A 23,997-nucleotide genomic window follows, 5' to 3' on the forward strand; every position below is an offset into this window, starting at 1 on the left:
AGCAAAAGATTAGTTTATCTTTTTGGTACAGAATTTAAGGCAATTCCATCAGTTTAATTTGAAGGGAGTACAGTACTCTATTCGTCATTCACCTGTGCTAGTCATACTGCTTGCAGTGAAGGTTCTATTCCTGGTGTAAGTCCTCACTCCACCCCATAGTTCCTATAAGCGATGCATGAAGGGGTGGGGGGGGGAGAAGGTACAGTTCTTATTTCCTCCTTGTGAAAGTTATAGGAGTGGGGCAGGGTGGCGAGAAATATGGCAATTGACATAAAAAAACAGACAAAAGCTTAACATGTCCTCTACTAGAGCATGACATACCCCACCTTCAAAGGAGCTCCATGGGGCTGCTAATTAGCAAACACAGAAACCATGGGAGAAATTAATCCGGATCTCCCATGTCTGGTTTGGCCCTCAGCCTATGTGCAGATTGGAAGTCCAGAAACCAGGCGCTAAGGCGGACATTACATTCTGAATCATTTTCTATTTGCTTTTCTGTGTATCGGTTAACCTCATGAAAGGCTGCAGCAGCCATTTCTATATTAGTTAAATGCATATTGCAATGTTTTTAATTATAGAGAGAGCTACAGTGAAGCCTGTAACTTCAGATATCACACTTCCTAGGTGAACAGACTGTTCCTGTGAGCAGCTGGACAAGGGTAGGGGGGAGAGTTTAGCAGGTTGTAGCAAAGTCTGCAACAGCTCTTAACAGAAGGCCTTAGTTTAAGGTACCAAGCCTCATATGATGCTAACAAAGTGGACAATCGATGTAGAGCACAACCAAACCTGGTCCCCAAATGACTATATACAATACAGCATATCTAAATACACACTAAGCATTTCATTCACATATTGCATCATATATATATATATCAATCAATCAAACCTTTATTAGGCATAAAGCATCATACACACACACACACACACACACACATATACATATACATATACATACACACCTAAAAATACAGGTTGGATCTGAACTAGAGTTTGAGTGTGGCACACCTCTTCTGTAACAGGGGGGAAGGGAAATTTCCACTGATTTTTGTCTCTTTATCAGTGCACCACCCCAACACCATATTATTTCTGAGTGTCCTCCAATACTCAGGATCTGCTTCTTGGGAATGCAGGTGGAGGGGGGCAGAAAAACTCAAATCTTCTATCCAACTTTCCAGCACAGATGCAACTGCAATGCAGCCTGAGGTAAAGGGAACAAACTTTGAGGAGGCCTCTGTGACTGCACCCCTTTCACAGTATGCAGTACATGCCTTGGTGGCACACCTGCATCAGCACTGGAAAATTGGATAGGATTGGGCCCTAATTTGAAACTGATCGAGGAAAGGTCTAGTAGCTCAGAAGGCCATGTTCAAAGACAGTGAATATCAACTGTGGGGGAAGTAGGGCAACCACAGGGGTAGGCACTGAGTTAGCCACTACAGGTGCAGCCTATTTATTCACAGATTTTTTATCTTCTGATTTGTCTCAATGGGGTGGGGGAACTGAAAGTCACACACACCTTTGCCCTTCGCTGGCGTCTCACTCCATTTCCAGGCAGCCCAAAACACTGCAAAAAGGCTCTGCCTCACCCAGGCAGGGAAATATCCCTGGAGTCCTAGAGGAGGTTCCCCTTGCAAAGGAACAGTAACTCTCCTGGAGCCCCTGAGCCAGCAAAGAGGCTGAAGAGGAGAAGGGGGGGGGGGTCAAAAATCTCTGTAGCCAGAACACATGCAGCAAGGTGGAGCTCACTCACTCACACAGGGGCAGATGTGGTAGCAACAGGGGGGATTGCTTTAAAAAACCCAGGGAGTGTTTGCCAAATTCTCCCCCCCCCCCACTGAGATGGTACAGGCAATCACGGACACAAGCAAGCCTTCCCACCAAGCAAAGCATGAGATATAGCCTACAATCCTCTCCACACTTTCCTGGGAATAAGCCCCTTTGACTACAAAGGGGCTTACTTCTGAGTAGAAACGCATAGGGTTGGACTCTTAAAAGCTCAGCAGGACAGCTGGCAATGGGGAGGGCTGAGTACGGATGGGAGGGGACAGAACTGATAACAGCTCCTTAGTTTCCTTCCATCTGGAAGTGTCAGGCTGCAGTGTATTTGCGTAACTCTATGGAATTTAGCACAATGTGTTTTTTGTTAATCCTGCCGAGTCATGGAATGGAACTAATGTGAATAAATAGGCTCCACCTGTATATGTAACAGGGTGCTGGACTATGAACTTTTTGTCTGATACAGATAGGCTCTTCTGATATTAGGTATTCACTTTTTTCTTATCAACTTAAAAATTTAATTTAGAATTTGGGAAGCAAGAGTATCATCCACAAAAATTGACAGGCAGTAGGTTCATGGGTAAACTTTTTGTTTCTTCATACAATATACTGATGGAATCTATTGCAAGAGGACGTTGTGATGGCCCTCTAGTTTAGCTGGCTTTTACCAAAAGGAATGACCTTCAGGACAGATCAGTGGCTATGAATCATAGTAGGGAAAATTAGAATCTCCACATTCAGGAAAAGCATCCAAGGATACAAAGTGCTAAGAACAAACAGCAGGGATTGGTCAACACCTTCATGCCCTGCTTGTAGGTCTTCTGGAAGCAAAGGTTTTTCTACTGTGAAAAACAGGACACTGGAATAGATAGTCCAGAACACTGTACCCAAATCTGGGCACCTCACTTTAAGAAAGATGTAACAAACTGGAGTGGGTTCAGAGGAGAACGGGAGGACTATCAGAGGCTGGAGGCTAAGCCCTATAAGGAAAGGTTGAGGGAATGCGGTATGTTCAGCCTGGAGAAGGCTGAGAGGGGATATGATAGGGCTCTTCAAATACCTGAAGGGCTGTCATATGCAAGAAGGGATAAATTTGTTCTCAACTGCCTCTAGAACTAGAACCAAAAGGTACAAACGGCAAGAGATTCTGATTGGACATCAGGAAAAATTTCCTGATGGTAAGGGTGGTTTGGCAGTGAAACAGATTGCCAAGGGAGGTGGTGGATTCTCCCTCACTGGAGATCTTCAAGCAAAGACTCAACAAGCACCTGCTGGAGATGTTCTAGGAGGATTTCCTGCTACAGGCAGAGGGTTGGACTAGATGACCTTTAGGTTCCTTCCAACTCTATGATTCTATGAACAGAGGCTCCTATGTCTTTAACAGGCAAGAATAACTAAGAAATTAAACCCAGGTTGTTCTAGTAATGCTGGGGAAAGCTACCCTGCTGAACAGCTTATTGGACTCAAACAGCTATTAAAGCTATAGGAATCACTGCTGAGGAACATATCATGAACTTCAGAAATCAGAAGTTAGGCATCTAGAAACAAGAGTAAAGGAAATAAAAAAGGTAACCCAAATGTAACCAAGTGTTTCTTTCCAACAAGCATGTAACTTTCTATAAATTGACAAAACACATGCAGAACTCAAGGTAACAAAAGAAAACTGGCTGTTTTAGTTCTGTCAGCTGGACAGTTCTGTCAAATGGAGAGATCCTGCAAAAACTGTCACAAACTGAGTTATGTAAGGGTCCCATAGTAGACAACTGTCAGTAGAATTTTTTTCATAATTTTGTTTATATTGCATAAATAATGTTTCAACGTATTGTAAGTACAGAACTCAAGAACCTAACCTGTACTTAAGCAGGACACTACTTGTACTGCTAAACATGTGCTCTGAAGAGCAGAGCTAATATGTCTTGAAATGGACAATGTTGATATAAATTAGTTCTGGCAATTACTGATAAATAAACAGTATCTGCTAAAATTGGAAATGCAGCTTTAGCAGTTGGATATTTATGCTACCTTGCTGGTAGCATAAAGGATAGATAATACACACCCTTTTCCCAGTAAGAATAACCTTTGTAATGTAATGTTGGAACATAGATTGCACGTTCCTTTTCATTTCATCTTCTAGAACTATCAGTGTGCCAAATACACATTACCCTTATTTAACTTGCTTTGAAGACAATTCTCATTAGCCAATTTAAACATGTATATTTACACAAGGCACGATCCAAAGAAAAGCACCTTACCGACCTACTGAATTTGGTGGGAGGCATCTAACTCTTCTGATTTCTAATGGGACTTAAATGTGTTTGGTGGAAATATGCCAACCATCTTAATGACTCATAGACATCATTCAGTTGTCTAGCAGAACTTGTAAAGCTTATGGAGTTCCCAACTTAAGAAGCATTCAAGTTTTCTTTTACAGCAAAATCATGAAGGAAACATTGAAAACCTGCATCAGATTCATGCATTTAAAATAGGAGTCACTCTGATGTAGCCTCCCTATAGCATCTGAGAAAGCAGGAGCCCATCACTTAACTCACACATAATTGAATAGCCAAGTGTGGAATAACATTTACTCGTGCATCACAACCTTGGTTTCTAATCTTCAACTAAATGAGAGCTTCTGCCAATCTGGACAAATAAGCATAAGTACACACCATCAGTGTGGCCTGGTTCTTGCTAATGGATTAGGCTAACCTGCATCTTAGTCATACCACTCCAGACTGTAAGGAAGAGGCTCACATGACTGAATGACTTAAGTTTTCATAACATGAGAAACAAGTTATAGAAAAGAGCTTTAGGCTAGCCTTTCCCTTGACATGTTAGCTTTCTATATGCAGGGATTTTAAAAATTAAATTGAATTAATTATTATTGATCTGCAGTCTGACATGAAACTGCATTGGTATGCCACCTCAATGAGAAATAGGCCAAAAACAAAACTCCATCGAGCATTCAGTCATCAGGCAAACCATGCGAGATCATTCTAGGTTGCATAGTGAGCTCAATAGTGAGCTATGAAAGTTTCCAAAGCATGTGCCATTACATGGAAGCTGAGGGGGGGATTTGGGAATAAAGGATCCAAAATTTCCCCAAAAAGATGTTTGTGACTCAGAACAGTCTGTAATTTCCAGAAGTACTGTAATTTGATTGCATGGACTTGGAGTCCTGCTTGCCTGTTGTTCTTATGTAAATCACAGTCTTTCGTTTTAAGCAGCTGCTGCTTGAGGGAGGACATCCCATTGCCATATTAATAAGCCTGACTTCCAGGCCTGCTTTATTGAGGTTAGTAGTTTCTGCTTTCTGTCACCAAGGCACTGTGACAAGTCAGCTGATAAATTCATCTGGCTTTGGACAAGATGAGAAAGGCTCTGTTTTCTACCATACTTCCACCATGAATATGGTGACTGAAATGACAGACTGTAGCAAGCTTTGTAGTTCAGCCTTATGAACCTTCTTCTATGACCCCTCAATTTTGTTAATCATTGCTGGCATTAGGCAAATGCCACATTTGTATGAAAATGCAGAAAAGTCATCAAATATGGTACTGGCCGGGCAATTCACTTTCCTGATAATCTTAGCCTTCATTTATATTTTCAATGAAAGTAATCTTCTAGTCCTTACAGTTGCACAGATTTGCTTAAAAGTGTATGGGCAATGCCTGAAGTGTCAAAAGCCAGAAGAATTGCTTGTATAGAACTGCCGGTGATCAGAGTAGAGCTTTAGCTTTATGCTCTTTTCAAGAAAGAATTGCAAAAAATGGCAAACGTTAAGGAATCAATTATGCAAAGGAAAGAAATAATACAAAATGGTTTATTCTGCATAATTTATACCAGCTATATAATTAAGCTTCGGCTTTCATGTAGCAGGGCCATTATGTCTAGCACAAAAAAGGAAGAACTCGCTTGTGCTTTTTTGCCTTGCTTCCCTGCAATGTACACAGCTGCTCTTTCCCATTTGTAATTATTACAGTTATCTTCAGAAAAGCGGGTAGAGGCATATTTTTTAAGCTGTCACTGGCTGAAAATGATTTTTAAAATCACAGGCATAAACTGAAATTTTGAAAGGAGCTTATCTCTGTGTGATGGCAATGATCCAAGCAGGAGTTCAATAATAGTCAGTTTTAAAACTCCTTTGGAGATCCGGAGTCTTGGATCCGGAATCAGTCAACAGTGAGACCAGATCAAAAGCAAAGATGCAGGGGCCAGGAGTCAGTAGAGACAAAACAGTCAAGAATGTCTGAACCAGGGGAAGGGTGGTTTTTCTGTTGAACCATGATAATAAAAGTTGTGGCAATATTTCCAGTCATGTAATGACTTGCTTAGATAAAAAAAACTCTTGGTAGTTCCAAGATGGGTGTGTTTCTTTTTTCTTTTCTTTTTTGCAGGCAGTGGTTATATATTTGCTGCATGGAAATCAATCAGCTCCATGCAAGGTTATTACTATTTAGTGACATCATCCATAGATGTACCTTATATAGAACAAGAAGTCAAGTCTCTGCCCTGAGGGACTTACAATCTAGATATTGGCACAAGGGAGACAACAGAGAGGGAAGGGTGCTGGAGGCAGTGGTAAACCGGGAAGCATATGTGATCCTTTGTTACATTTACTTAAGCTCAGTTATAGCAAGGAATGTGGACTAAGGCTTGATGCCAAGGGCTTCATAGAAAAGGTGGATTTTAAGAAGGGGTTTGGAGGGTATAAGTGAGGACACATCGCTCAGGTGATCTAGGAGGCAGCTCCAAGTAGACACAGGAGAAAAGGCAGAGCTCTTTGAGTGAGTAGGAGATCTGTGGATGGTTGAGAGTTGTGCTTTCACAATTTCTCACCATTTGGAGAACAATATTTTTCACTGGCAAAAAATATTCTTCCTAAGACAGCACATTCATTGCTATTGGGATTGCCAAGTGGCATGTGGCAACTCAAGTATCAGAGGCCTTTATTAGTACTGAAGACATCACAGAGGTCAATTCACAAACTTCAATTTTAGGTGTATGGACAGGTACAATCAGAGAAGACCGAGGACTGACCATGGCTCCCAGTCAAATGCGCACTGTACACTTTTAAAGAAAATTAACTATAGCAAGTCCTCACTTAAAGTTGTCAATAGGTTCTTTGAAATTGCAACTTTAAGCTAAACAACTTATAATGAAACCAATTTTAGAGTAGGCTAATTGATAAACGTAAACAAGAGTTAAGTTCCTACAGCATATTTCTGTTCACAAACACATCAACAAACTTCTAAATACAGACCCAAATCACTTCCAAGATTAAACACTGAAATACATATGACCTTCTGGGCCAGAGAAAACCTATGCAGACATGGGGAGAATAGGCAAACTCCACACAGAGAATGGCCCTGGCCAGGAATCAATATTTCTTTCTTTATAACAAAATGACTTTAAGGGAGGACTTGCTGTACATGGCAGCAAACCCAGCTGTGCTGTTACATAATGTGTGGAAAGATCCCAATTAACCCAATTAAAAACAACAACAAAACATTAAAATACTTATATTGACTGGAACAATGGTTGTGTTCTTCCACAGCTCCCATTCTTTTCAAGGTGGTTTGTGCAGAAGACCTTTCCAAAACTATGGAATTCCAAAGAAAAGAGACAGGATGAGATGGGGCCTGCTGTACAACCACTCAAGAAAAGACCATTGTCACAGGAAAGACTGAAATAACTTGCAAAAGACTAGGTTTTACAAATTTGGCTGAATGCCTGCCTCCACTGCCAGACTTTTCTGGTCAACAAGTGGGTTCAAAAGCAGCCCTATTAAAAATGCCAAACGTAAATTTCCTCTCAGCTTCCCAGCAATCAAGCTTCTGGTCCTTACGATTTGCCTGCTCAGTGTCACATAGCTGTGCACTACAACCACAACAAGGCACTCGCTAGTGTGGATTTTATGAACTTTTAAATGAGGCTGGTAGCTTGTTTTGAAACTGTTTTTAAGTCAGTATGAACTTCAACCTTATTAAGATCAACTGTTTGTAGCATTAGTTTCTTCTGAGTCACTCCCCTTTTCCTAAAGGAACTGACTGTTTGCAGCGTTAGTTTCTTCTGAGTCACTCCCCTTTTCCTAAAGAAACTGTTTGATTCTCAGAACTTGGGACCGAAGTTTAAACAAGATTAACTTGAACAGATGAGCTAAAAAAGAAAAAATCATCTTGATAGGTTTCTATTGTAGCCCACACACACAATGCAGTAATTCAAGTTCTTTTTTTAAAAGGGGGAAATTTCTTACAGGGGCTGGCCCAAAATAATTAGAGACTGCTTGGCGGTGATATATTTACAACACACAATACTGGTACCTCATTTATGTACAGGGGGTGCTATGTGTCTGAAGCTATGGGACAACTGTTGCCTGCAGTAAAACCAGCAAAATTCTTGTCACTGTGGTGGATGGGTAGAGGGGAAATTTTATCTAGCTATCCATATATAAAAAATAGCGGGGATCTGGCTGGGGAGGGGGGAAGAGCTGAGAATTTCTCTCTGCCTCCAAGCTGTTCTAAGAAAATCAATGCCTTAAAATACTTGGCCAATTATATCACTAGTTCAAGGGGTTTTGCTCACCGATACTAACCCTACTCTGGGATAGTCATTTTATTTACATAGTACTATCAGTGTGGATGGTGCTGTACAGAATAAGTAATAAACAAGAAGACGGTTTCTTATGTGGCACACTTTATAATATAAAACTTGATGAAAAGAAAGCAAGAATAACAGGAGAAGAATGTGTGCCCTCATGCATTATTAAAAACAAGAACTAAGGAAGCAATTTTCAACCTTTTTCAGCTCATGGCACACTGACAAGGCACTAAAATTTTCATCCGAAAACTGGAAGTGGGGTTTAAATGCCCTCCAGAGACCTTAGAGGCCTTCAGAGTACCAGAGGAGGCTGCACACCATGGGCTCCATGGTGATGAACCCCACTTTAAACCCCACTTCCAGATTTCAGATGAAAACTGGAAGTGATGTTTTAGGCCCTAAGGGCACAGCCTCCCCAACTCTCTAAAGGTTGTACTCTAAAGTACAGGGGGTTGAGGAAGGTGGAGGGAGGGCAAGGAAGGGGGCGCCACCCCTGAGGGTGTAGCACCCCAGGGCATCTGCCCCCCCTTACCTCCGTAGGTAAGCCAGTGAGCAGTTTTGACAGGTGACAAGGCATACCATGCTGCTGGTGGGGGTTCACATGTCTCAACTGCCCAGCTAATAAATGACCCTCCCCCAAACTCCTGTGGCTCATTCACAGCACATCAATATGCTAAGCACACTGATTAAAAATCACTGGCCCAAGGAATTAAGCCAATGCTTTCATAGAATAGACAGTTTTGGGGGGGATCTAAAAGAAGGGGGGAAGGTCGCATCATGGGGTGGACCCGACATCAGCAACAGGATGGCCCTAGTTTCCCCCCCCCCCGGGGTAGCTAGATTATGGTCCTCCTCCATCCATCTTCACACTCGCAGTCCACTTGCAGATACTGCACATCATACACTTATTTTTAGAGTTGTATTTTCCATAGAGCAGAGGCGGTCCTGGGTTTTTCTCAGGGCCACCTCTCAGTTGCCACCACCCCACACTCCTGACCCAGAAGTAATTGTGGTGATGTCATCTCCTTTCCTGGAGCGATTCCAAGGAGAGAAAGGGCACAGCCCAGAGAGGCGCAACATTGTGCAGGGAGTGGCTGACACTCTCAGTGCAATGCTGCTCTGGGCGGTGTCTTTTGTCTCCTCTGGAGACAAATATACTGCCCAGAATTGTGCCCAGTTGCGGCCATTCTGGCAGCAATTCAGAACCATTCTTGGCTGCCCCCTCCACTTTTTTAATATAGGAGGATAGGGGGAGTGGCTCAGAACAGCCCAGAATATCAGCCAGAGTGGCTGCAGCTCACAGTCACTTTGGGTGCAATAGCATGCTGCCCCCTCCTTTCATTAGGAGGAGGGTTTTTTTTTTGTTTTTTTAAGCAGGTAAGGGGGACATTGTCTGCAGAGCTGCCAGCTTCTTCTCTCTTTTTTTTTTTAAAGATAAACAGGTGGCGGGGGAGAGGTTGGCAGCACTGCCCCCACAGGTGCGGCACCTGGGGCATTTGCCCCTGTTGCCCCCCAAGGTACGCCACTGCCTTAGAGAGGTACATTTGTAGTTAATTTCAACATGCTATAGTGACTACAATTTTAAGGCATTTCTTATAGATATCACATTCTGCAATGGCAGTACTGAAATAAACATACTTAAGAGGAAAGGCATTTGATGCTAGTGGCGGTTCCCAGTTGCTGTGATCCTATTAGCTCCTTAGCTGCACAGGAATTTGTGTGAGCAGTGGTATCGTCTCTATGGCTAGTAGTTGTCAGGAATGCAGGTTCAACATAGTACAATGGGAGGGGAGGTTAGGGGGACATTGTCTGCAAAAGCCCTTGTAAGCAGGCTACTTCACCATGTGGGTTTGTTGTTTTTTTTAAAAACAAGGACTTCACATCTAGATAATTCGGAGTCTGTAACCAAAAGAGCTGTTTTTACAAAATATTGTATAGTACTATTAAGGTCATTTGCTCAACTTGCATGCCTTCACTTCATCTGCATGATTTATTCTTCAATGTTTTCTATTCATTCAAAAATGAATTTTGCTACCCACAGGAAGAGAACTGAAGCACTGGCAAACTTAACCAGCTGCTCCACTGGTTTCTAGGCTATTAGCCACACACTTTCAAGTGCTTCTGGATAGTCATAAAGGCTAGAAACAGGGATCCAAGAGCAAGTGTTATTCTTGCAAAACAGAATTCCATCTCCATCTTGGATTCTGTGTTTTTTTCTGCTCTCCTGCAGAATTCTGCAAACACAAACAAGAATGGTTGGCATCCTTCAGTCTTGGAAGACTATGGTATCGCGCTCTGAATGGTGGTTCTGGAACAGAGTGTCCTCTCCAGTGCGCGAAGCCTGGGTAAAGTAGATATGGAGGATAGACTGTTTCCCATGCAGCAAATCCCCCCTCTCCACGTCGCTGAAATGGTCCAATGGAAAGGCAGAGGCCAATACGGTTGGTTCCAGCGGCGTCGCAGGAGTTGCCAGAACGTGACTGTGTTCAGCCATAAACTTTCTCAGGGACTCCGGCTCCTGATTTTGCCTTGAGGTTGACTCCTGAAGCCTTTTCCTTAAGTGGATGTAGCCACAAGGCAGTGGAGGTTTGGGATCAGAGTTTTCCTTCTCTCAGATGAGCTGCCTTCCCAGGCTAACGAGTCCCATCTACCCGGTGGCTGTTTAGTCGCCTCTTATGACAAGTACAGCCAAACTGAGGGCCTATTCTTATCCCCAGCCCCCAGGGGAAAGACACAAACACAAACAGTACATCTCAGTATATACAGAGATTTTCTCTGTAAACCACTTTGTGAACTTCCACTGAAAAGTGGTATATAAATACTGTTTATACTTCATGCTTTATTGGTTCACCATAAACAGGGGCCCTCAAGTAACATATGGGGCATATTCTGCTCAGGCAGTGCAGATGATGTGGACACACTCACTGCACTGTACACAGACAAACTTCCCTGGCCAGGATCAAGCTCAGGAAACCGATTTTGCTGCTCTGGGCGATTCTGCCACTTTGCATTAGAAAACAGTATTGATAGGCCAGTGGTTGCAATATCAGAAACTCACCTCAGCAATTCTGAAACAATTTCTTTTGTCATTTTCTTATGTTGAGCAATTAATGTTTATTCATTGAAACATTCATATTGCACTTACTGTTAAAAAACCAAAACAGTTGGTCAGCCCCTGGAAAGACTGAGGAGAGGAGCCAGTCAAGGACTATGCACAAAATTCAGATCATTGCTTAAAGCAGGGGTTTCAAACTCATTTCATACAGAGGGCCACATAGCATTGATGATGCCTGCTGAGGGCCGGAAGTGATGTCATTAGGCAAAAAGTGATGTCATTAAACAAGTCATAACAAAAAATAAACTTTTTTCTTACTTAGGAACTCATTAGCTGCAAATAAAAAAAGAGAAAATATATGAATCTTGATCATATTTCAAGATATGGGAGAGCCCAATTTTCATGTGGGCTGCCCTTTCAGCAGTAACACCTCAGCACTACTCAGCAGCTGAAAGCCTGAGGGCCGTATAAAAGCTTCCGTGGGCCACATCTGGCCCCCGGGCCTTATGTTTGACACCCCTGGCTTAAAGTAATAAGGAAAGTGAGTTGAAAAAGACAGCCAGTTCTGGTTTGATATTGTCTGTATGCACCCAAGGCAATGCAGAATCTGTATTAGTCTCAAACATTCAACCCATGTAATCTGCATTGGGCTGCACTCCACCCTGTGCTTTGAGCACTAGGGATACTGCACGTAGAATGCCAGTATGGAATTCTGACATACGGAGAATTGCAGCATGGAATGCACACCATCCTTATTTAAAAGAGGAACCATTTATCATGCTGTCATGCCTTCCATGTCAGGTAAGTCAAGAGCACAATTACCACATTGTATATGCAGCCCTAGGCAGCCTCTTAAGAGGGAAAATGATTTTGTTTACCTTCCTTAGAATTTTCAGGATCCTAGTCAAATGAAAAGGGGAGGGGGAAAAAGAGAAGAGATAAGCAAAGTGCCTTGTTTAAAAAAAAAAAAAAAAGGACCAGGCTGCAACACTGACCTTTCCACAACCCCAGGAAAAACATGAACTCTTCGCCAATTTGGCTGTTTCCATTGCCATTAAATAGGGCTTGAAGCAGATTTGCTTTGCACTCCCATTTTTAACCAGATATGTCTTTAAGGAGGCCTACCTACTTAAATTCTTGGCAAACCTTGGATCTCATACATTTACCTGAATTATAGATCAACCAAGTCATTGCTGTTAGTGTGGATGCAGAGCAGCTGGCAAACCACAGCATGCTTGACATCTCTGGAATTAAAATCAAAACAGGATCTGAACCATCACCGCCAGTCTCTTTCGAAATCCTGAAATAAGATTAAAATGCCGTTTCCTCCCATTTTGGATTACAAAAATGATGGTTCCTTAAATAACCAAATTATCCAGAGAAACACAAATACAAACCAAGGATCTTATGGCGTTTTAACGGCTAGCAATTTTATTATGTGCTTAATCTTTCATAGACTGGAATTGCCAGATGAATAAAGTGTTATCCTCAGTGGGCAGATATACACATACACAGGCTGATGCAAACAAACCGTTGGACCAAGACATATGGAGAACAGCCACAGACCTATGACAACTCTATGCAGAGGTCAAATGTATGCAAGATACAGAATGATCCATTCACAGCAGCAGATTATCAGAGAGAAAGATTTGATAAATTGCCACACATGCTAGCCTACTGTTCTACACAGTGCTATATCACAAAGTAAAGTTACAACTGGCATGTAAAGTATTTTGCAACAACTGAGGCTGCTGGATAACTTTCATAAATAGGCCACGTCTCAAGTCTAGCTGAGTGCCAAAGGCTGCTTTATGCAAACACAGTATATGCTGCCATAACAAAAGACAGGACAAATACTTCCATTATGGCAACAAGCAGGATAGCCCCTCTTTTCCCAGGCAACCACAGAACTGGGATTCAACAAACAAGCATCAGAATTGGGAGGATGCTGTCTCTGCTCTGAGATTGCTGGCAGAATAGGATTGAGCATTTGACCAGTGAAGAAATTGGTCAACCACCTGGTCAAACAACGGTCAAGTATTTCTAGAGAAGTGTTTCTCAAACTGTGGGTCGGGACCCACTAGGTGGGTCGCAAGCCAATTTCAGGTGGGTCCCCATCCATTTCAATATTTTATTTTTAATATATTAGACTTGATGCTGCCATATGTGACTGCATTTGGGGAAGTGTTACAGAACTATACTTTTAACAAGCTACGATGTGTATTCTTTTAATAATGATCGTAAATGGTACTGACTCCTGGGTAAGTGTGGGTAGGACTGCAGCCTAGGATTGCTAAAATTTTCCTGCTTGATGATGTCACTTCTGGTCATGACATCACTTCTGGTGGGTCCTGACAGATTCTCATTCTAAAAAAGTGGGTCCTGGTGCTAAATGTGTGAGAACCACTGTTCTAGAGCATTCAACAAGCGTTTTTGGTTTTACCACAATTCTTTATAATTCACAGCCTAATCCCAATGCCGGGCAGCACCGGGCAGCACTGCCGGTAGCCCAGATGTGGCAATGGTTGTTGCAAACATCTGTAAAGCACATTGTGGCAGCCAGGAGGAGAAAGGTGCTGGGCCTCAATGCCAGCTGGAGGCCCGCCAGTGGTATGTTCCCCACAGAGTGGTGGGGAGGCGTTCCTGAGTGGGGGGAGGGCACTGGGAAGGCAAGGAGGGGGCGAACCTGGACTGGGGCAGCTTAGGCTTAGGGGGAAAGCGATGGCAGCCTTAGCTGCTGCAGCATCCTATCTCCCCCCCCCCCCCAGCCTCAGAGCCCAAAACCGGCTCTGCACCAGATAAATAGATGGCGCAGAACCAAGCAGACCCATAGGGGCTGCCAGGGCCCAACTTGGGGTAAGGGAAACAAAGTTCCTTTACCCCAAAGAGATCTCTGGCTGTTTCCCTGGCCCCATAGGATACAGAGGCAGCTGTTCTGGCACTGTTATACTGCAGGGCAGCGACCCCAATAGGATTGTGCTGTCAATATCTTCCTTGCAACAGTGCATTATTGCTTTACTTCTAACAGCACCCTCAGTTTTTTTGAACAGCCACTGTTTTTCTAGAACAAAGTTCAATCTGTTACTGAGTTTTACAGTAACCTCAGATCATGTGGAAAGGGTACTCACGATTCCTGCAGCATGGAAGACAATTTTCATGGGTTTCCCTAGTTAATGACCCTGGCCACTGCTGAATGCTTGTGTTCCTGCTTGGAGACACCCGAGTTATGGTACAAGCCACTCAGGTTTGCTATGCTTTGTTATGCTCCTACTGCTGCGGGACAGGGGGAAAGCAACCCTTTCTTCTTGTCCTTGCTAACAAGTGACACATTACAAACATTAAGCTGCCACCTATACATTAGCATTCTTGACTTCCTAGAATACAAATTGAAAATATAACTTGAAAATCAAATTGAATACAGTGGCCAACTGAAAATACCTGACTGGTCAGCATGACAGCCCTTTGTCAAAACAATCCACAAAGAACTGAAATGCAGACAAGACAGCTGCTGAAATGCAATACAAGACAGCTATAATGGAGTCAACTGAGGGGTCATTCAGTTGCCCAGTTTTCAATTGCTGCTTTCATAATATCACCTGCCAAGCTGTGTTTTAGTAAATTACACAGTTCCAGGAAGATCTTCAGCAGGCTTCAGCTAGATAGCCCCCATTTTGAAACTAAAACACTACAAAACCAAAACACCAAAATGGAGGGATAGTTGGCCAAAGCAAAAACAGGTGGATCACACTCAGAAGTCGTTACTCTGGTAATTATTATCTAGCTATTAATGCTACTTCACACGCCACTACCAAAATTCCTTATTGAATTACTAGACCCAGTTGCCTTTCTTCAGTCTCTCCCAATACAACTTGTAGAAGTGTTTGTTTCCGGTCAGCAAGATAGGATTATAGCCCAAGTCATACTGAGCACAATGGGATTACTTCTGAGTAAAATAACACTGTTTTCTATGGGTCAGCTTGGAAAACCAGTCCCACATGGTGCTTCCAAGTTACTGTAATCATGCATAGAAGGCTGGTCCCAGCCCTCTTCACATAATGAAGAGAAGAAGTTGGGAAGGAAGAGGAAGCAGGAAGTGCATAGATCATCTGAATGGGTCATCTGAGAATACTGCGAAATACAAGCCTTGTGTCTCAGAAGTGAAGCTGGGGCATACCAGTGAAGCAAAGTAGCAACTGTGAAACCACCTGTCAGAATCACAGTGGAAGTACAGCTGTCACAGCTGTACATAAGTAGGATCGTACTGCCACCTCTACACAAATATAGGCAGTTTCTATGTATGTGTGTGTATTTTGTTTTTTTACACAACCCACAAATGTTAACATCTTCTATATGGATCAGAGGGTTGGGAGTCACTGGGGTTCCCACCAGGAGTTTTCAGACCTGAGCTCTGCTGGCCCTTATAATGAGCATTAGTTGGGGCTGCGAAGTGGAATTTTTCTGGGATATAATTTTTCTGAGGCTCTCAGGCTTCCCTCTCCTACATAAAGACTACTGAAGCTTCAAGATCACACTTGGCCTTTGCTGGAGCTTTGGTCAGCCTTAACTGCATATGCTTAGTTGCTTGACTTGGCTTTTGTGCACATGTGAGCTTAGTCCATGGCTAGCTAGATTAGAGACACCTGCGTTGGCTCGGTCATGTCGTGAGAATGGATGATGGCCAGATCCCAAAGGATCTCCTCTATGGAGAACTTGTGCAAGGAAAGCGCCCTACAGGTAGACCACAGCTGCGATACAAGGACATCTGCAAGAGGGATCTGAAGGCCTTAGGAGTGGACCTCAACAAGTGGGAAACCCTGGCCTCTGAGCGGCCCGCTTGGAGGCAGGCTGTGCAGCATGGCCTTTCCCAGTTTGAAGAGACACTTGGCCAACAGTCTGAGGCTAAGAGGCAAAGAAGGAAGGCCCATAGCCAGGGAGACAGACCAGGGACAGACTGCACTTGCTCCCAGTGTGGAAGGGATTGTCACTCCCGAATTGGCCTTTTCAGCCACACTAGACACTGTTCCAGAACCACCATTCAGAGCGCGATACCATAGTCTTTCGAGACTGAAGGTTGCCAACAAAAAATAGCTAGATTATCCAGGGATGCTGGGTTTGGGGGACTTGTATCTCCTACTGTGCATCCTACTGGGTGCACTAGGCTGCCTACAGCCCAACACCACGACACAGAGGGATGACATGAAAACAAAACAGATGCTGTGAAGGTCACATCAATTTTTGAATGTCAAGCAATGACTTTGTCATGAACATGATTTTGTCCTTGCTTACCAGCCTTTGTTTCTCCTCACTAACATCACTTCCTACTCTTTTCACTAACACCCTACTCCAGCGTTATTCAAACTGTGAGGCACGGCTCCCTGGGGAGGCACCACGAACGCACAGCGGAGGCGCGGGATGTCCTCTCGCAGCGATACAGTCACACCAGATTTCCTGGGTAGAATGCGAGCCCCTCCGTCCCCAAATAAAACGCTTCCTATTTTACCAGTCACCAGGGCTCTTAAAGTTGTTTCCATGCAGTTGGCAAAGGGGGGGGGGGAGAGGCAAGCACACACTTTACTTGGCCAAGAGCAGAAAAAGGGAACAGTTTTTAAAGTGATTTATTAATCTTGTTTGACTGAAGAGGAGAGTCTGTATTTTAAAACTGATGAATCTTGCTACTTGAAGGGAATACTTATCAGCCATTGATGAAGTGATTGCCAGCCCAATCCTATTCCTGGGAGTAAGCCCCATTGACTGTAATGGGACTTACTTCTGAGTAGACATTGAGCTGTGCATCTCCTAGTATATGAGACAAATCAGCCTCCTAACCAAACCCTTATCAGCTCTGATATATTTTCATAGTCTATTTTTAATTTCCCCACCAGCTGCTGGAAAAATTTAATGTAATTTAATTAATAAAGGGTTCAATCCTATCCAAGGAGAATGGGAGAAATGACTTGTTGGATTGGGGTCCACAGGGGTGTGTGTGTGTGTGTAATGTTGGTCAGAATGGGTGTTCACAAAGTTCATTTGATAAAACAATTCAATTGGTATGCTTACAAAGCTAAAAAAAATGAGTCCTCCTGGACCAGACAAAATCTACCTACTCCAGTATCCTGTCTCCAACAGTGATCAGCAGCTAATCATTTATAAAGCATGTATATTGCTGTGTATTAATAATATATTTTTAAGATCTGCATTTAATTAATGATATGATTAATATAATTAATATTAATATAGTTAATATTTCTGGCCACTTCCTGTTTAATGATGTCACTTCCAGCCCTCAGGAATATGATGGGGAGTCATGGCCAACAGCCACAGGGGTCAAAGGAGCCACGGGCCGGAAAAGTTTGAGTACCACTGCCCTACTCTTTTACTTGTAGAAGTCTTTGGAGAGTGGTAAGGATTTTGCTCTTTTGTGCTATGGTATGGATAAGGACGAAAACTACAGAAGATATTTCTGCAGCTTATGCCCAATGTTCCACACAAAACTGAGAAAATTCCAATGCTCTCCAGCACATACAGAGGCTGGCTTAGAAGAGAGAGGTTGTGCTTCCTCTCTTTTGTACAGCAGTTTGAAGAGGATACAACATAGCAAGAGACGCTCTTGCTGCTTGCCTTTTCCAAATGACAAGGTAAGGCAAGTAGAGGCTGCCAATTCCATTCTTGCCAGAGGACCAGGAGCACTTGCTCCTGGCAAGAAGAATTGCAGAGATTCCTCAATATCCAGGGAGAGCTAATATCAGTGTGTTTTTCTTCTCCCATCACTGAAAGTCGATGCAAGGGTTGTGCTGGTGTAGGATTATGTCTTGCGAAGCACACCAACATTTCATTTTATTTCAGTGTTCAATGGAGAATATCATGTCACCAATAAGCAAGCACATAAACAAAAGCTGACAAAAAATTAAAACCCCACTCAGCTCAATCCATTAAAATCTGCTAAATTGTAACAGACCAAGCTGTTACATGTACAGTTTACCTATGCTAACTGAAGAGAAAGAGTTCCATGAAGTTTCTTATTTTAATTTGAGGGAAAACCAAACCCATTAAATTAGCTGCTACAAAGCCAATTCATTAAGTGTAGTTTGGCCCTTAAAAGCCAACCTTTCGGAGTTTTTTTTACACACTTTATTCTAGGGACTAGGAACTGAACGTTGACAAAAATTTGAGAGAGCAGTCAGAAATACAGACTCTATCACAGACAATAAAGTCTTGGTCCAGCTTTAACATTGTCTTGGTCCAGCTCAAAAGTTTCCGTCTCTCAACCAAGGCTACTTCATGAGGATAAAGTGAGATCACTTCTAAGAACATCAGGCTGAATTCCCAGTAACACCAAGGAGCTAGTGATTTAAGTTGAGGTACTGGCATATGGTGTGATGCATGTAAATGTGGCATGGGTTGAAAGATAGAAAACCACAACCAAGTCTCCCTTTGCTTTGCATCTATACCACACCAAAAGTCTGTACAGGTAATAGTGATTCTACCAGAACAGAGGTGAACATTTTGTCCTCTGCTAGAATGCAAGTTTTCCAATTATGTCACAGGATGTTGTGGGGAGGGCAATTACCAAGTCATCACTGTGTATTTTGCTCTGACACCATCACCTTCAGCAAGTTATGGTATTATTATTTTGAGACACAAAGCAACTGTTCTATGGTATTGCTGACTTGATTAACATGGAACATTTAAAACTGAGACAATCAGTCTTCTAGCATGGGTATAAAAGATTTAAAAGGGACTCAATCAAATAAACATTGTCCTCACTTGGTTTTGCAGTCCCTCCTGATCACCTTCTTCCAAGACTAGAGAAACTTACAATTGAGTTTCCTTCACCTGTGCAAGTCAGCCTAGCAGAGACCTGGGTCCAGGTAAGATAGGCAGTCTGTTTACATAGTGAGATTGCACAGAAAAACGAAAACTAAAAGTAGTACTGAGAGTGGAAGCTTTGTTTTTAACTTTGTAAACCTGGGGGGGAGGGGGGTGGGGAGAGGAATAGTGTTTGAAAGTATGTGGTTGACACCTGCTGAAATCTCAGGAGCCAGGACTTGCTAAACAAGTTTTCAGTAGTTGGGGGTGGGGTTTCAGTGACCAGAATAGTTGCTTGACTTCCTCAGGATGAGCAAGACCAGAATAAATGATGAAAGAGGTCAAAGAAAAACGAATAATTAAAATATATGTAGATGTGTTCAGTAGACACAATTAAAACAACGAATAGAATTTGACTTTTCTTTGTACAAAATATATTAGTTGAGCTCCTTTTGCATCACAATTAATATAAAAGGTAAATAAGGAATTTTCAAGTTTAATATTTATTCTCTGGGTATAAATTGAAAGTACCTTGAATGAAAACATAAGTTTAATGTTCATGGTGGGTAAATATATTTAAGAATTTAAATGCTTCTTAAATATTGTGGTTCTCAAACACCTGAAATTTATCATGCGTCTTTTAAGTTATGCAAATTTGGCCACCCCCATAATATGTGATGTTTAACACACCGTTCCCAATGGATCCATATGGCCTTCTGAGGAGCCCAATATGTTGGAATGTCAGGTTTTCTTGGTGTTCGATAATAAATGATTTTATTTTTATCTGTTCACGTTGTATGTTGTGTGTGGGGGGGGGAGGAGGCGCGTGCACACCCTGGAACCTAAGAAAAGCTCCTAAAGGGCCATAGCCAAAAAAGGTTGAGAATGGCTGGTTTAACACTTCATTTAATCCCATCCTTGAGATTTTCCATGTCTTGTTTATAACCAAATAACAAAGCCACGATGGACCTTACTTTGAACTGGAAGGGGGGGGGGAGAAATAAGAGTGTCTATTAACCTGCATGAACTTCTACCTCCTGAAACCTGCCGTTTGCTCCCAAAGCTACTCACATTGTGTGCATCTACTGCAAAAATTAACAATGGAATGGCAGCAAATGCAACTGCTACATAACAGGAAGGGTAGCTCCTGAATACAGTTCTCAAAGTAAATCTAAGGGCTATGATTTCCTTGTCGGAAGGAAGAGTTTCACAGTTGTGACACTACCACTAATATGTCTTCATTTCTGTTACTGATCAGATCTGAATTAAGAGCAAGCCAGCCAGAACAGCATGTGAAGTCAGCCTGAGAACTTGGGTACAGGTGGTCTCTAAATAGACGGACTTGACTGAGGGTTAGCACCAGCACTTCACACTAAGCCAAGAAATGAATTGGTAATAAATATAACAGTTGCTAGATTGCTGTAATATGCACCGACAGAATGTATTTTAAAGAAAACAGTTTTCAGTTATTCTCAGTGGCTTTTGAGGCCATCAACTATGGCATCCTTCTGGGTCAGTTTATCAATGCAAGACATGAAGGCACAGTGTTATAGCGGTGAAGTGTTCCCAGAAAGTGTTCCTAGGGACTTTGGTTTATGGGGTGTGCCAAGGTTTCATCTTGTGCAACAGTGAGGTGAAGTTCTTAGGAGAGGTCATCTAGAGGTTTTGACTGAAATGTCACCAATATACAGATGACGCTCTGCTCTACTTCCTGCCAATTTTATATGTTGCTGATTGTTCTGTACTTTTATGGGCATGGTATAATAAACTAAACAAACGCAATCTCATTTGCAATGCTTAAGTTTCCATTTCCTCAATTTCTCCTCCTCCACATTCTAGACAAGTATCTTCAAACTCTCAGGAGTGGCAGACTGACAGCTTTTTGGTTTCCACTGTGCCAGGGACCTGTACCTTAACAATATTATTAATATTGTTTCTTTTGTGGACATTTGCCATGGACCAGCAGCCAAAGGCACTCAGGCTGCAATCCTATGCACACTTACCTGGGAGTAAGCACCATTAAACTCAGTGGGACTTACCTCTGTGTAGACATGCATAGGACTGCACTCTCAGGCCAGTGCCAGTCTGCAGACCACCATAAGAAGTGCCCTGCTGGAACAGGCCTCTTTGAGCACCACTGTAAATGGTTGGGAATGAGGGAGAAGTGCTGGTAGCCTAGACTCTACCAGCACTTCTCCCTCATTCCAAACCATGAGATCAGGAAACCAGGGAAGTGCAGTGGGTGGGGAGGCAGGTGAGGCAGAGCCTCCCTGCCAGAGTCCTTTGAAAAGCACCAGATGAGTTGCCCAAGCACCCAGAACCGATGTGCAGAATGAGAAGGGAGGGAGTGTGGAGTTGTGGGTGCTTGGCCGCCTCACAGGGCAGCAGTACTTTTCAAAGGACTCAGACAGTGAGGCTCTGGCTCACCTGCCTCCCACTCAACATACATCCCTGCAAGAAACCTACTTTAGGAAACTGAAAGTCCAAACCTATGTGTGTCTACTCAGAAGTAAATCTCATTAGAGTCAATGGGGCGTACTCTCAGAAAAGTGTGGATAGGATTGCAGCCTTAGAGCCCAATCCTATGCATTTCTACTCAGAAGTAAGTCCCAATAGAGTCAATGGGGCGTACTCTCAGGAAAGTGTGGACAGGATTGGGCTGTGAGTTAGCTGATTGCCCAGGCTAGAAAAATCGCCAAGTAACCAGTTTGTAGAGGCGATCCCATCCCCCAAGATTCTCTGAGGAGGTGCGAGTGAGACCACAGGCTTGTAACTCCATATCTTCGTGTGGAAGTCGGTGTCACTGATGTCAACGCCACCTCTTTCCAGGCTCAGGGGGATCGGGGCTGCTCCTATTCGAGACCGGGGTGCCTGCAGCCAGCCAGCCAGCCCGGCGCTTCGGAGACGCAGAGCCGGGGAGGCGCGCCTCCTTCCCAGTGCCCGGGGCTCTCCGGACCGCTCAGGCGGGCTGACAAGGGCTGCAATGCTACCCACCTTTCCCGAGAGTAAGCGCCACTGATTATAAGAGACCTTGCTTCCGAGGAGACAGGCAGGGACCGGGCTCCAGGAGCGAGCGTCCCTTGCAGAGACGTGGCCCGGCTTGGCTGGAGGCTGCAGAAGACGGAGGCTGCACTCCAAGCGCGCTGCGGCTGCTGGGTGGAACCCGCACCGAGATCAGGAGCGCCAGGACCGAGGGCGAGCCCCGCATCCCGCTTCCTACCTGCCGCGACGATGACGACGAGGAAGAGGGCAGAGCGCGCCGGGCCCCGGAGGTGAGCCATCCCGCCCGCCGGCCGGCCGGCACGCAGACCCCGCGACGGGAGCAGACCCTGTGCAAAGCCAGAGACGGGCAGGGCAGGGGGGACTCCGCCGCAAGGAGCAGCCGCAGGTCGGGCGCCTTCCTCCCGCTCCCGCTCGAAGCGCGTCTCTTTCTCTTTCGCGGGGGCCTGGGAAACGCCTCCCTGCGCTCCGTCCCTCCCTTCAGTGCCCGGTCACTGGCTCTCGCCCGCCTGCCGTCCCGGCCGCTGCTCCCCTTTGCTCTGCCCCAGCGCGGCCCCTGCTGGACGGTGCGCGCGGGCTGCACGAGGCTCCCGGGCCAGTCCGGGGAGCCTGCACGGAAAGGGCGGCAAAAGCGAAGGGCGGCCGCAGGACAAAGCTGCACGCGCCCCATTGGACGGCAGAGGCAGGGTCCCCCCCCCCACCGGCTCCGTCTGGCCCGCCCCACACCTTCAGTGGCGCCAAGATTCAAGCTGAGGGCTCTGCCTTCTGAGAGGAGCAGCTGACAGCCCAACCCTACCCACACTTTCCTGGGAGGAAGCCCCATTGGCTCTAATGGGCCTTACTTCTGAGTAGACATGCAAGGATTGGGCTCTGAGGCTGCAATCCTATCCACCCTTTCCTGGGAGTAAGCCCCATTGACTCTAATGGGACTTACTTCTGAGTAGACATACACAGGATTGAGCTCTGAGGCTGCAATCCTACCCACACTCCCTCCCTCCAAAGCATGAGGGAGCCTCACACGACTTTCAGACCAAGTGGAGAAGCATTCTGAGGCTCCCTCACAGTCTTAAGCTAGTGAGGCTTCCCAATTGGTCCTAGTATCGTGCGGGCTCAGCACCCGGGGCATTTTCCCCATTTGCCCAGCACTAGGACCACTGCTGCAGCACAGACTTGAGAAACCCCATTGTGGGACTTGGGGCTTCCCCTGAGGAGACCTCCGGTGGCCTTAAGGGTGCTGGTGAATACAGTGATAGCACTGCTGGAAATAGGATTGAACTGTTTTTTCCCAGTTTAGCAGTAGAGCTGTCAGAGACCAATCCTAGGCATGTCTTACTCAGAAGTAAGTCCCATTAGAGTCAATGGTGCTTACTCCCAGGCAGTGGTGTCACTAGGGTTCGCATCACCCTGTGCGGGAGACCAGCGCATCACCCCCATGCAGTGGGTGGGGCAACACTCCAGGTGGTGGGTGTGGTGATCTACCATCGCCCCGCCCCACTGCTTTTTTAGCTGTACCTTTTGATAAAATAGATGTTTCATTGCATTCTGCATGAAATTACACATTGATAGATATATTACATGATGGTGTTATTTTTACAAACAGTGATTTTAGTAATTTAGGTCACTAGTGGTGTCACCTCCCCCCAGGGTGTCAACTTACTAACACCTTATTGGAGTAGTTATCAAATTTTTAGCACTGGGGCCCACTTTTTAGAATGCCAATAACTTTTGATAGAAAGGAGATATTTCACTCCTGTTTTTTCATT

General features: G+C 44.2%; 1 protein-coding gene across 1 annotated transcript in view; it reads right to left on the bottom strand.

The window, feature by feature from the left end:
* Window positions 1–22,839, bottom strand: part of PARM1 (prostate androgen-regulated mucin-like protein 1) — a 34,648-nt gene extending 11,809 nt beyond the window's left edge. Inside the window, exon 1 of the mRNA XM_066628670.1 lies at window positions 22,455–22,839. Coding sequence (XP_066484767.1) covers window positions 22,455–22,515 — 61 coding nt within the window. The 5' untranslated portion in view covers window positions 22,516–22,839. The remainder of the gene's footprint in view (window positions 1–22,454) is intronic.
* Between the last annotated feature and the right edge of the window lie 1,158 nt (window positions 22,840–23,997).

This window comes from Tiliqua scincoides, chromosome 5, assembly GCF_035046505.1.
Source record: "Tiliqua scincoides isolate rTilSci1 chromosome 5, rTilSci1.hap2, whole genome shotgun sequence".
NCBI classification, from domain to species: domain Eukaryota; kingdom Metazoa; phylum Chordata; class Lepidosauria; order Squamata; family Scincidae; genus Tiliqua; species Tiliqua scincoides.